Here is a 12,846-nt window from a genome sequence, read left to right as displayed (position 1 = left end):
AGACCTCAGCCCCAGCTGGAGCATCAGTACTCACCCTGCCGCTCTCCACTAGCTTGCAGACTGCTGCCGGGTGTCACTGGGCGGGGGACACCCTGCTCCACACACCAGCCACGGCGGGGGAGCGCCGCCAGAAAACCAGAAGCCGCTTTTTCCGATGCTCTCTGCTTTCCCCAGCCTTTCCCGACAGACACAGCCAGCCCCGCAAAAGGCCCGGAGCGTGGCTAACCCGCCTAACCCCAATCCCCCCTAGCCCCACAGAGACCTGCTCCTTCTTCCAGAGGGACCCCCCAGCCGCACCCAGACTACCAGCCCTCAACGAGGAGTCGGAGCCGCCCTCCCAACAGCTGCTCTCTGACAGCAGGAGGCCGCTACAGGCCCCAGGGGTCACAGAGTTCAGCCATCTGCCCAGAGACACACATGTGCTGTCCTTGCAGGCCAAGACACCCTTTCTGCCTCCACGGGGCTCAATTCCCGGGAAGACATCCTGGGCAGACGCACGGAGGACTCCTCACACCCCACACACAGTGCCGGGCTGAGCTGCCCACCCTCCCTCCCTCGCGGTCCTCACACTGGGGTCCCTGCCAAACCCCTCTGCACCTCAAGGCATCATTGCAAGGGGAGCAACACCGCCCACAACACCACAGGAGGTACCTGGCAAGGCACCTGCCCTCAGCGGACTCTGGCCCACCTCGGACTCCCAGCAGGAGAGGCCAGAGCTCAGACTGCTCCCCCTGCTGGTTTCCCACTGGCAGAGGCGTCTCCCACACGCCTGCAGTGCCGCCCTGTTAGCCCCATCAGGTGCCTCTGGGGCAGGCGGGCTCCGGCACCACTGACAGGAAACACGGGGATGCAGGGACTCCAGCTGCCAACGCCGCGGAGCCTGCTGCTCACTTCCTCGCCGGGAAGGCCACTTCTGCTCACGGGATGCCATGCTGCCTCACGTGAAGAAAATGCAGACATCAGAGTCCATCGTGTGGATGACAAGACCGCGAAACACCGTGCTCCCTGTTCCACAGGGGCCTCACACACGCCCCAGCGCTGCACAGCGCCGTGTGGAAGCTCACTCTGCCAGCGCCGGGGTGCAGCCACACCCCCAACACTAGGACACCCCACACCCCTTTCTCAGCCTGCACACCGCCATGTGGAAGCTCACTCTGCCAGCGCCGGGGTGCAGCCACACCCCCAACACGCGGACACCCCACACCCCTTTCTCAGCCTGCACACCACTGTGCGGAAGCTCACTCTGCCAGCGCCGGGGTGCAGCCACACCCCCAACACGCGGACACCCCCTACCCCTTTCTCAACCTGCACACCGCCATGTGGAAGCTCACTCTGCCAGGCGCCGGGGTGCAGCCACACCCCCAATACGCGGACACCCCACACCCCTTTCTCAGCCTGCACAGCGCCGTGCGGAAGCTCACTCTGCCAGCGCCGGGGTGCAGCCACACCCCCAACACGCGGACACCCCACACCCCTTTCTCAGCCTGCACAGCGCCGTGTGGAAGCTCACTCTGCCAGCGCCGGGGTGCAGCCACACCCCCAACACGCGGACACCCCCCACCCCTTTCTCAACCTGCACAGCGCCGTGTGGAAGCTCACTCTGCCAGCGCCGGGGTGCAGCCACACCCCCAACACGCGGACACCCCACACCCCTTTCTCAGCCTGCACAGCGCCGAGTGGAAGCTCACTCTGCCAGCGCCGGGGTGCAGCCACACCCCCAACACGCGGACACCCCCCACCCCTTTCTCAGCCTGCACAGCGCCGTGTGGAAGCTCACTCTGCCAGCGCCGGGGTGCAGCCACACCCCCAACACGCGGACACCCCACACCCCTTTCTCAGCCTGCACAGCGCCGTGTGGAAGCTCACTCTGCCAGCGCCGGGGTGCAGCCACACCCCCAACATTCGGACACCCCCCACCCCTTTCTCAGCCTGCACAGTGCCGTGTGGAAGCTCACTCTGCCAGGCACTGGGGTGCAGCCACACCCCCAACACGCGGACACCCCCCACCCCTTTCTCAACCTGCACAGTGCCGTGTGGAAGCTCACTCTGCCAGCGCCGGGGTGCAGCCACACCCCCAACACTCGGACACCCCCTACCCCTTTCTCATCCTGCACAGCGCCGTGTGGAAGCTCACTCTGCCAGCGCCGGGGTGCAGCCACACCCCCAACACTAGGACACCCCACACCCCTTTCTCAGCCTGCACACCGCCATGTGGAAGCTCACTCTGCCAGCGCCGGGGTGCAGCCACACCCCCAACACGCGGACACCCCACACCCCTTTCTCAGCCTGCACAGCGCCGAGTGGAAGCTCACTCTGCCAGCGCCGGGGTGCAGCCACACCCCCAACACGCGGACACCCCCCACCCCTTTCTCAGCCTGCACAGCGCCGTGCGGAAGCTCACTCTGCCAGCGCCGGGGTGCAGCCACACCCCCAACACGCGGACACCCCCCACCCCTTTCTCAACCTGCAGGGCTTCGGTTTAATGATCACCAAGGAGGCGCTGCGGAAGGTCCAAGGGCCTCCTGACAGTTACAGAACTCAGCGCAGCTGCGCTTCCCAGCCACGGGCTCCTGCCTCGGCCACGCAAAGGGGCCCCTGCCAGGCCCGGCCCCCCGGGACTGCAACTGCCGCCGCGACGCCCTGGCCTGGCAGACGAGCGTCCAGCTACGCCTCGGGCCTGCGGGCCTGCCGTCCTACCGTCACCCGCCGCACACAGGGCTAACTCTCCACGCACGTCCCAGGACCTCAGAACACACCAAGACAGCGGGGACGCTCGGCAAACCAGCGGCCTGTTCCGCTCCTCTCCCCCTCTACCTGTCAGGCTCACTTCCCCTCGGCGATGCTGCACGGCCGGCCTCGCAGCGGCTTCCACCGCACGGAACACAGCCACCGGCCACGAAGGCAGCCAAACGCCTCCCGCAGGGCCTCCCCACTCCCCGCGCGGGGCCGCGAGCATCAGGTGCCCGGACCCAGAACTAGCCCCCTTCTGCGGGCGGAGGCCTAGCGCGGCTCCTCGGGACACCGAGCGGAAAGGCAGCCCCAGAGGCTCGGCTCCAGGCTGCGCCGACTCGAAAACAAACTTTCCAGGCACTTCCACCCCGCCCGGCCAGGTGACACCTCCAGGCCTCCCCCGCCCTCCGCGTCTGTCAGCGCCCCCGGCCGCCCGGCGTCCGCCGCCGCCAGGGCCAGGGCTGCCCGCGGCGGCCGAGGCCAGCGCCCGGCTGGAACCGACCGCCCCCGGCCCGGCCGGCCGTCGCAGAGAAGGCGCCGCCCGGCCCTCGGGACCCCGGGCCGCCCCGCCTCGCCGGTCCCGGGAGGCCGCCGCGCTCCGTGGTGTAACGGGCCGGAGCGCCCCGCCCGCCGCGGCGCACTCACCAAGTGGCTGGTGGTCCTGGCCATGGGCCCCCGTCGGCGCGGGAGCCTCCTCCGCCCCGCTGCGCTGCTCGGCGCCTCCTCACCGTCCTCTTCCCCGCGGCGGAGCCCCAGCAATGGCCGCCCTCATCCTGCGCCCGCCCCGCCGCCCGCCGCCCCCGGCACCGCCCCGCCCCCGCGCGACGCCGGGCAGGACTTCCGCCGCGCCGCCGCCGCCGCCCACGCCCATTGGCTGAGCCGGGCGTCGCTCCGCGGCTCCCGGACGGACCCCGCCCCGACCCCCGGAGCCGCATTTCCGGGTTAGGGCTCGACTGACGGGAGCGGCCCTGCCCCGCTAGGGAAGGGCGACGCCGCGCCAGCCAATCCTGGAGCCAGCGGGGCGGGGCCTGGCTAGCTGTCATCCCCAGCGCCCAGACGGGGAAACTGAGGCCCGGGGGCTCGGGGCCCAGAGTCAGGCCCCCGGCGGAGCCTGCTCCGGGGCTGGTTTCCCAGATGCTACGCGTTTGCGGACGGGAAGAGGCCCGCGGCGCCACCCTCAGAACACCCACGCCCGAGCGTGTCCTGGGCTCCTTTGCTCGCTCAGGCGCTCACGCTGGGCAGGAGGGATTTGCACGGGGCAGGTACACACGAAGCTGACCTTGTGACCCCGTCAGGTGCACAGTTCGGCTACAGTAAGTACCTTCAGGCTGGCGTGCCACGATCCCACCTTCCTCTTTTGATCTGAAGGTTTTCTGTGTGGGTGTGTGCGTTTCTAAAAAAAAAAAAAATTTACTTATTTATTTGAAACAGAGAGAGAGAGAGATCTCCCTTCCATCTGCTGGCTCTCTCCCCACATGGCCACACCGGCTGAAACAGAGCCAGGCCAAAGCCAGCAGCCAGGAGCTCCGTCCGGGTCTCCCCTGTGGGTGCAGGGGCTCAAGCACCAGGACATCTTCTGCTGCCTCCCAGGCCATAGCAGGGAGCTGGAGCAGAAGAGGAGCAGCTGGGATACAAACCAGCGGCCGTATGGGATGCTGGCGGCACAGGCGGTGGCTTTGCCGCTATGCCACAGCACCGGCCACGGGCAGTCAGAGAGGGAGACAGAGAGAGACAGAGAGATCTTCCTGGGCTGACCCCAAATGGCTGCAGTGACCAAGCGTGGGCCAGACCAAAGGCAGGACCCAGCAGCTTCATCCGGGTCCCACAGGTGCAGGGGCCCAAGCATCGGGCCGTCCTCCACCGCCTTCCCAGGCCCTTTAGCAGGGAGCTGGAGCAGAAGTGGAGCAGCCAGGACTTGAACCAGTGTTCGTGTGGGGTGCCAGCCACGGGCAGGGGCTTAACCAGCTCCGTCACAACACACCCCTGGTTTGCATATTTGTAAATAACCCTTTTTTCTATTTCCAAAAGCAACACAATTCAATTTTTCTTTATTTATTTGGGAGGCAGAGAGACAGAGAGAACTCCCCATCACTGGTTTAGTCCCCAGATGCCTGCAGTGGCTGGGGCTGGGCAAGGCGGAAGCCACTATGGGTGGCAGGGATCCAACTTCTGGAGCCATCAGCTGGGGCAGCCCAGGGTTTACATGGGCAAGAAGCTCAAGTCAGGAGCAGAGCCGGATACGGGATGTGGCTGCCGTAACCAGCGCCTTCACCACCGGGCCAAACACCCACCCGGTGTGTATTGTTTTTTAAAGATTGATGTATTTATTTGAAAGGCAGAGTTACAGAGGAGAGGCAGAGAGGGGCAGAGAGAGAGAGGTCTTCCATCCACTGGTTCACTCCCCAATTGGCCGCAACAGCTGGAGCTGGGCCGATCCGAAGCCAGGAGCCAGGAGCTTCTTCCAGGTCTCCCACATGGGTGCAGGGGTCCAAGGACTTGGGCCATCTTCTACTGCTTTCCCAGGCCATCACAGGAAGCTGGATCGAAGTGGAGCATCCAGGACTCAAACCAGTGTCCATATAGGATGCCAGCACTGCAGGCGGTGGCTTTACCTGCTACGCCACAGCACTGCCCCCCATCTTTATTTTTTAAAATAAAAATTTAGGGGGCAGAGGCTGTGGCACAGCATCCCATATCGCAGTGCCAGTCAGAGACCCAGCTGCTCCCCTTCCCAACCAGCTCCCTGCTAATGCACCTGGGAAGGCAGTGGAAGATGGCCCGACTGCTTGAGCCCCTGGACCCGTGTGGGAGACCTGAACGGAGTTCCTGGCTCCTGTCTTCATGCTGGACCAGATCCAGCTGTTGCAGCCATTTGGGGAGTGAACCAACAGATAGAAGAGCTCTCTGTTTCTGTTCCCCCCACCTCCTCCTTCCAAATAAATCCTTAAAAATAAATAAATGAGCAGCTGGTGCTGTGGCGCAGCAGGTTAAAGCCCCAGCCTGCAGTGCCATGGTCCCATATGGGCACCAGTGTGAGTCCCAGCTGCTCCACTTCTGATCCAGTTCCCTGCTAATGCGCCTGGGAAAGCAGCAGAGGATGGTCCGAGTCCTTGGGCCCCGGCACCCGTGTGGGAGACCCAGAGGAAGCTCCTGGCTCCTGGCTTCGGATTGGCCCAGCTTCGGCTGCTGCAGCCATCTGGGGAGTGAACCAGCGGGTGGAAGACCTCTCTTCCTGTTTCTATGTCTCGCTGCAACTGTCTTTCAAATTCAAAACACAAAAATAAATAAATGAAGTAAAAATGTAGATAATGCAGAGAAAGAAGAGTAAGATGAGAAACGGACGTGTGGCAGAATGAACTGCTGCAATCAGAGAAAACAGGCACTAACGTTCACCCACGTTCGTCTGCACGAGGAATGTGCAGGCCGAACGCCTCTTTTTTTTTTAAGACTTATTTATTTATTTGAAAGGCAGAGTTACAGGGAAGCAGAGAGACACAGAGAGAAAGAGAGGTCTTCCATCTGCTGGTTCACTGCCCAGTTGGCTGCAACAGCCAGAGCTGCGCCCATCCGAAGCCAGGAGCCAGGAGCTCCATCCGGGTCTCCCACGCAGGTGCAGGGGCCCAAGCACTTGGGCCATCTCCCACTGCTCTCCCAGGCCACAGCAGAGAGCTGGGTCGGAAGTGGAGCAGCTGGGACTGGAATCAGCACACACATGGGACACGGTGCTGCACGTGGTGGCTTAGCCTACTGTGGCACAGTGCCGGCTCCAGGCCTAATCTCTTCACACAGACGCAGCTGATATTGTTCCCCTGCATTTCAGATAGGAAACCGAGGCCCGGGACAGTCCTTGAACTTGCCCCGACAGGCGTCCTCCTGTCTCCTGTACGTAGACGCTGCTCTCAAACAGCAGCAGCAGACAGGCAGGTGTAACCCCTGCCCCAGGAGCTCCTCCCGCCCCGGTGTCCCTCGCGCCTGCCCTGACACTAGCTCCCTGTCTTCCTCAGCACCGAGGGTGCCAGGGGAGCACACCGGAGGAAGACCTAAGGACGGGACGAATGTTGACGGATCCTCCCCCTGGTCAAGCTCCCGCCTAGAAACACTGAAATGATTCCCGCGTTTGTTCTGTTCCCTCCTGAACAAAGGCCCAGCGCTGAAATCCTGGCATGTTGATCTCCTCAGGATAGGTTCTTAGCTTTTGGAATTGCCGGGTCAAAGTGTAACACGTACTGCCAGCCTGCCGACCCCGGTCCACGAAGGCCGGTCCAGTTCACGTTCTCGCCCTCAGGGCACACGGGGAAGCGTGGGGTAGACACCAGCCCTCGTCAGCCAACGGGATCCACGTCAATAAATTGTCTGCTTTTGCCACCGAGCAGTAGGCCCAGTTCATTCCCATTTTCTTTTTCTTTTTTCTTTTTTTTTTTTTTTGACAGGCAGAGTGGACAGTGAGAGAGAAAGACAGAGAGAAAGGTCTTCCTTTACCGTTGGTTCACCCTCCAATGGCCGTTACAGCCAGCACCCAGCACCGGCCTGAAGCCAGGAGCCAGGTGCTTCCTCCTGGTCTCCCATGGGGTGCAGGGCCCAAGGACTTGGGCCATCCTCCACTGCACTCCCGGGCCACAGCAGAGAGCTGGCCTGGAAGAGGGGCAACCGGGACAGAATCCAGTGTGCCGGCGCCACAGGTGGAGGATGAGCCTATTAAGCCGCGGCGCCGGCTCCCATTTGCTTTTTAAAGAGGCTGAGAGAGACAGAGAAAGATGGCGAACTCTGGGCCAGGCCAAAGCCAGCAACCTAGAATTCAGTCAGGTCTCCCCCACGTACGGCAGGGACCCAACTGCTGGATCCAGCAGCTGCCGCCCAGTGTGCGTGTGCAGGGAGCGGGAAGTGGGAGCAGAGTCAGAACTGGCACTCACCTGCACCTGGTGAGAAAGAAAAGGTGGGGATGCGGGTCAACTGGGGAGTGGCCGGTGCCATGGCTTAACAGGCTAATCCTCCGCCTGCGGCGCCGGCACACCGGGTTCTAGTCCCGGTTGGGGCACCGGATTCTATCCCGGTTGCCCCTCTTCCAGGCCAGCTCTCTGCTGTGGCCAGGGAGTGCAGTGGAGGATGGCCCCAGTGCTTGGGCCCTGCACCCCATGGGAGACCAGGATAAGCACCTGGCTCCTGGCTTCGGATCAGCATGATGTGCTGGCCGCAGTGGCCATTGGAGGGTGAACCAACGGCAAAAAGGAAGACCTTTCTCTCTCTCTCTCTCACTGTCCACTCTGCCTGTCAAAAAAAAAAACAAAAAACAAAAACAAAAAACTGGGGAGCGAACGAGCGGATGGAACACTCTCTCTCTCTCCCCCCCCCCTCTCTCCCCCCCTCTCTCCCCCTCTCCCCCCTCTCTCTCCCCCCCCTCTCCCCCTCTCTCTGCCTCTCCTTTCTCTGTTTAACTCTGAATTCCGAATAAATAAATCAATCTTTTAAAAAGATTGATTTATTTTTTTAAAGATTGATTTTTTAAAGATTTTTAAAAGATTTTTAAAGATTGATTTATTAACATGAAAGGCAGAATTAGAGATGGAGAGACAAGGAGAGAGAAATTCCATCCACTGGTTCACCGCCCAAATGACCACTATAGCTGGGGCCGGGCCAGGACAAAGCCAGGAGCTTCTCCCGGACCTCGCACGTGGGTGCAGGGGCCCAGGGACTCGGGCCGTCCTCTGCTGCTCTCCCAGGCCATAGCAGGGAGCTGGGTCAGAACTGGAATGGCCGGGACTCGAACCAGCGCCCACACGGGATCGCGGCCCACAGGCAGAGGCTCAGCCCACTACGCCACCGCGCCAGCTCCTCATTCCTGTTGTTGCAGCAGGAAACCGAGGCTTCAATGACTTGTGTATCTTCAGTCATCGAGTTTGTAGGTCCCAGAGCACAGGACTCAAAAAACCGGACCGTGCCCAACGCTGCCCCTCTCTGCCTCCACACTCAGCTGCCTCCCACGACCCTCTCGTTGGTCCTCACAAAGTCAGGAAAACCCGAGGATGCCGGCCTCTTAGATCTCGTTACAGCTCTCCGCAGCAGATGCCGTTTCTGCTGCGTCTTACACGTGGAGACGTTTGCCAGACAACACACTGCCCGTGGGACGTACATGCACACGGGGACGCAGGCAGTGTGTCACACGCCGGAATACTGGGCTCTATCCCTGCTCTGGCCCTTGGCTCCAGCTTCCGGCTAATGCACGCTGCCCTGGGAAGCCGCAGGTGGGGCCCTGCCACCCACGTGGGAGACCTGGATGGAGTCGGTGGCTCCCAGCTTCAGCCTGGCCCAGCCCTGGAGGCTGTGGGCAACTCAGTAGTGAATTCCTGGATGGCAACACTCTTTCTCTCTCATTCTTGCTCTCCATCTCTTGAAAAAATAAATAAATAAATCATGTAAAATTGCACAATATAGACATCTATATATGGGCCAGTGTTGTGGCATAGTAGGTAAAGCTGCCACCTGTGGCACCAGCATCCCATATGGACACCAGTTCGAGTCCCGGCTGCTCCACTTCCGATCCAGCTCCCTGCTAATGCACCTGGGAAAGCAGCGGAGGAGGCCCAGCTACTTGGGCCCTGCACCCACGTGGGAGATGCAGAAGCAGCTCCTGGCTCCAGATTGGCCCAGCTCTGGCCATTGCAGCCACTTGGGACGTGAACCAGCAGATGGAAGATATCTCTCTCTCTCTGTGTCTCTCTCAGTCTTGCTCTAACTCTATCTTTCAAATAAATAAAATAAATCTTCAAAAAGATATTGCTATCTATACAGATAGGTAAATCGATAGGTAGATCTGTATCTTGCAACCCTTTCTCAGAAAGTTACTGCAGAATGTGCTTCAGCATGTAAGGAGGTGAACCAAGAACAAAGACACAGGTCCAAGGAAGAGGGAGACACGGAGGCGGCCCAGGAGTGAGGACAGGTCCCAGGACTTGTCCATGCAACAACATTCCCTGCATCCCCTCGGCTCCCAGCACAGAGTGCACACTGGCGATTCATCAGTGGCCAGAACACCGAAGTCTCCACCCTCGTAGAAGCCCAGCACCCCGGCAGCAGTGCAGGAAGAGAGCAAATCTTCCAGCGTTAGGGCGTCACCAAGCGCTAGGAGAGAGATGACCAGGCGCAGCATTGTGGCTTCGCGGGTAAAGTTGCTTGCCTACAATGCCAGAATCCTTAATGGGCACTGGTTTGTATCCTGGCTGCACCGCTTCCAATCCAACTCCCTGCCAATGGCCTGGGAAAAGTGGTGGAAGACAGCCCACATGCCTGGGCCCCTGCTACTCACAGGGAAACCAGATGGAGCTCCTGGCTCCTGGCTCCAGCCTGGCCCAGCCCTGGCTGCTGCCCCATCTGGAGTGAACCAGTGGGTGGAAGAGCTCTCTTTTTCTCTCTGCCTCTCTGTGACTCTTTCAAATAAATAAATGAATCGAAAGGAAGGAAGGAAATCTGGTACGTGGGGTCCCAGGAGTGCCAGGAAGGGGGACAACTTTAAACTGATGGAAGAGCTATCCCGAGGTAAGAGCTGTCAGCAGAGAGCACCCAGGCCCAAGTGGAGCAGACGTCCAGAGGATGCCCCGAACACAGAAAACGGGGGATTCTCACCACAGAGTTGAACCGGGAAGCTGACAGAGGAGACAGGAAAACTCCAGGAAACAGCTGTGCCAGGGACGACGCAGGATCCCTGCCCGCGACCCAGCTCCGTGTCTCAGCTCTGAGTGACGTCGGCAGCCGTCAGCGGCAGTCACCGGGGAGATGGGCTGGCAGAGCCGAATCCTCACCTCTTCCACCAGACAGGCAACAGGTAAGGACCACAAACGGTGATGGTGTCCAGGATATAGGGCAGGCGCTGCGGCACAGTGGGTGACGCCGCCGTGAGGGGCTCCTGCGTCCTAGACTGAGTGCCTGGTTCCAGTCCCGGCTGCTCCGTGCTTCTGATCCAGTTCCTGATAACGCATCTGGGAGGAGCAGGTGACGACACAGACGTGGGTCCCTGACACCAGTGAGAGACCCAGTGGAGTTCCTGGCTCCTGGCTTCAGCCCAGCCCCGCCCCAGTCTTCTGCTGTGGCACGGGGGTGTGGGTGTGCAGGGACCGGGCCATTTTCTGCTGTGGCACGGGGAGGTGGGTGTGCAGGGACCGGGCCATCTGCTGTGGCACGGGGGTGTGGGTGTGCAGGGACTGGGCCTTCTGCTGTGGCACGGGGGTGTGGGTGTGCAGGGACCAGGCCGTCTGCTGTGGCACAGGGAGGTGGGTGTGCAGGGACCGGGCCGTCTGCTGTGGCACGGGGAGGTGGGTGTGCAGGGACCGGGCCGTCAGCTGTGGCACGTGGAGGTGGGTGTGCAGGGACCGGGCCGTCAGCTGTGGCACAGGGAGGTGGGTGTGCAGGGACCGGGCTGTCAGCTGTGGCATGGGGAGGTGGGTGTGCAGGGACCGGGCCGTCTGCTGTTGCACGGGGGGTGTGGGTGTGCAGGGACCGGGCCATCTGCGGTGGCATGGGGAGGTGGGTATAAAGGGACCGGGCCGTCTGCGGTGGCACGTGGAGGTGGGTGTGCAGGGACCGGGCCATCTGCTGTGGCACGGGGGTGTGGGTATAAAGGGACAAGGCTGAACCACTCCTTCCCTTACAGCCTCCAGAACCACCTGCCCTCCTCCGTGACCGATGAAGAGCGGGGACAAGGGCCGGTCTTCCCGGCAGCTCTCAGCTCTCGCTCACGAGTGGAAAGCGAGAAGGACAGCTATGGCCGCACAGCTTTACCACGGAGCCAGCGTGAGGACGCGCGTGAGAGAAGCAGGCAGCGAGAGACCAAGTGGATGGCTTCAGATAACCCCGCGCGCACCCAAGGCTGGGCAGAAGGACGTGCCACACAGCGACCAGCGTTCCCACTGCGGGTGGACTGCTTTTGTTTGGGGTTTTGGGGGAACCCCATCTGTTTGCTCCCCAAATGTCCACAACAGGCAGGGCCGGGGCCAGGTAATTAATCTGGGCCTCCCACACGGGTGGCAGGGACCCACATCCTGAGCCATCCCTGCTGCTTCCCAGAGTCTGCTCCAGCAGGGGGCTGGAGGCCGGAGCTGGAGCGGGGGCCACACCCAGGCGCCCCAACATGGAACCTGCAGCTCTCTTCTTGTTGTTCTTGTGACATTTATTTATTTGAAAGAGTTGCAGAGAGAGAAAACTTCTACCCACTGGTTCACTTCCCCGATGGCCACATCGGCCAGGACGGGGCCAGCTTTTTCCAGGTCTCCTACATGGGTGCAGGGGCCCAAGCTCTCGGGCCATTCTCCAGTGCTTTCCCAGGCCATCAGTAGGGAGCTGGATCGGAAGTGGAGCAGCCAGGACATGAGCAGGCGCCCATATGGGATGCCAGTGTCACAGGCAGTGGCTTCACCGGCTGCGCCACAATGCTGGACCAGGACATGGCAATCGTAACCACTAAGCTAAACGCCCATCACATGGATGGGGCTCTTAAGAGTTTTTTAAATTTTTATTTAAAAGGTAGAGACATACTTTCCATCCTACTGGTTCCCCATTCAAATGCCTATAACAGCCTCATTGGGCCAGGCTGAAACCAGGATCCCAGAACCCAATCCAGATCTGCCGTGTGAGTGGTGGTGACCTACTGCCTTCCAGGATCCGCAACTGCAGGAAGTGGAGTCAGAAGCAGAGGAGACTCAGCCCGGGACTCTGGTGTGGGCTGCAGATGCCAAGTGCTTTCTTTACGTTTCTATTTATTTACTTTTCATGTGAAAAGCAGGGAGAGGTCTAAAGGGCCACAACCGCTGGGGCTGGGCCAGGCGGAGGCCAGGAGCCTGGACCTCCATGCAGGTGTCCCCTGTGGGTGCAGGGCCCAAGCACTGGTAGACGCCCAAGGTGTGCAGCAGCAGGAAGCTCAGAGGACGTGGAGCAGCCCCAGGACTTGCGCCAGGCTCTCTGACCTGGGACGCAGCTGTCCCAGACCCCGTCCTGGGTGGCTGTTATCACCAGGGGCACCGAGAGGGTAGAACTCGAACCCTATTTCAGGGTGTGGGACACGGCGCTAGTGTGAGGGCCCCAGTCTCTGGAGCCACTGCCCTCAGGAGAGCGGCAGTCACGGAAACAGAA

The 12,846-nt window shown here is 61.1% G+C and overlaps 2 protein-coding genes and 1 long non-coding RNA gene across 3 annotated transcripts in view; 2 read left to right on the top strand and 1 right to left on the bottom strand.

Annotated features, from left to right (window-relative positions):
- PDPK1 (3-phosphoinositide dependent protein kinase 1) overlaps positions 1 to 3,493 on the bottom strand; it is a 91,811-nt gene extending 88,318 nt beyond the window's left edge. The window contains exon 1 of the mRNA XM_062180773.1: positions 3,376 to 3,493. Coding sequence (XP_062036757.1) covers positions 3,376 to 3,399 — 24 coding nt within the window. The 5' untranslated portion in view covers positions 3,400 to 3,493. The remainder of the gene's footprint in view (positions 1 to 3,375) is intronic.
- Positions 1 to 12,846, top strand: part of RNPS1 (RNA binding protein with serine rich domain 1) — a 426,882-nt gene that overhangs the window by 186,322 nt on the left and 227,714 nt on the right. The gene's annotated exons all lie outside the window — the stretch shown is intronic.
- On the top strand, positions 3,697 to 11,855 carry LOC133750401 (uncharacterized). The gene is made up of 3 exons (XR_009864707.1): positions 3,697 to 4,043; positions 10,353 to 10,546; positions 11,372 to 11,855. It is a non-coding gene; the product is annotated as an uncharacterized LOC133750401 (long non-coding RNA).

The sequence above is a fragment of the Lepus europaeus genome, chromosome 21 (assembly GCF_033115175.1).
Source record: "Lepus europaeus isolate LE1 chromosome 21, mLepTim1.pri, whole genome shotgun sequence".
NCBI lineage: Eukaryota > Metazoa > Chordata > Mammalia > Lagomorpha > Leporidae > Lepus > Lepus europaeus.
This window is presented reverse-complemented; position numbering and strand designations above follow the sequence as displayed.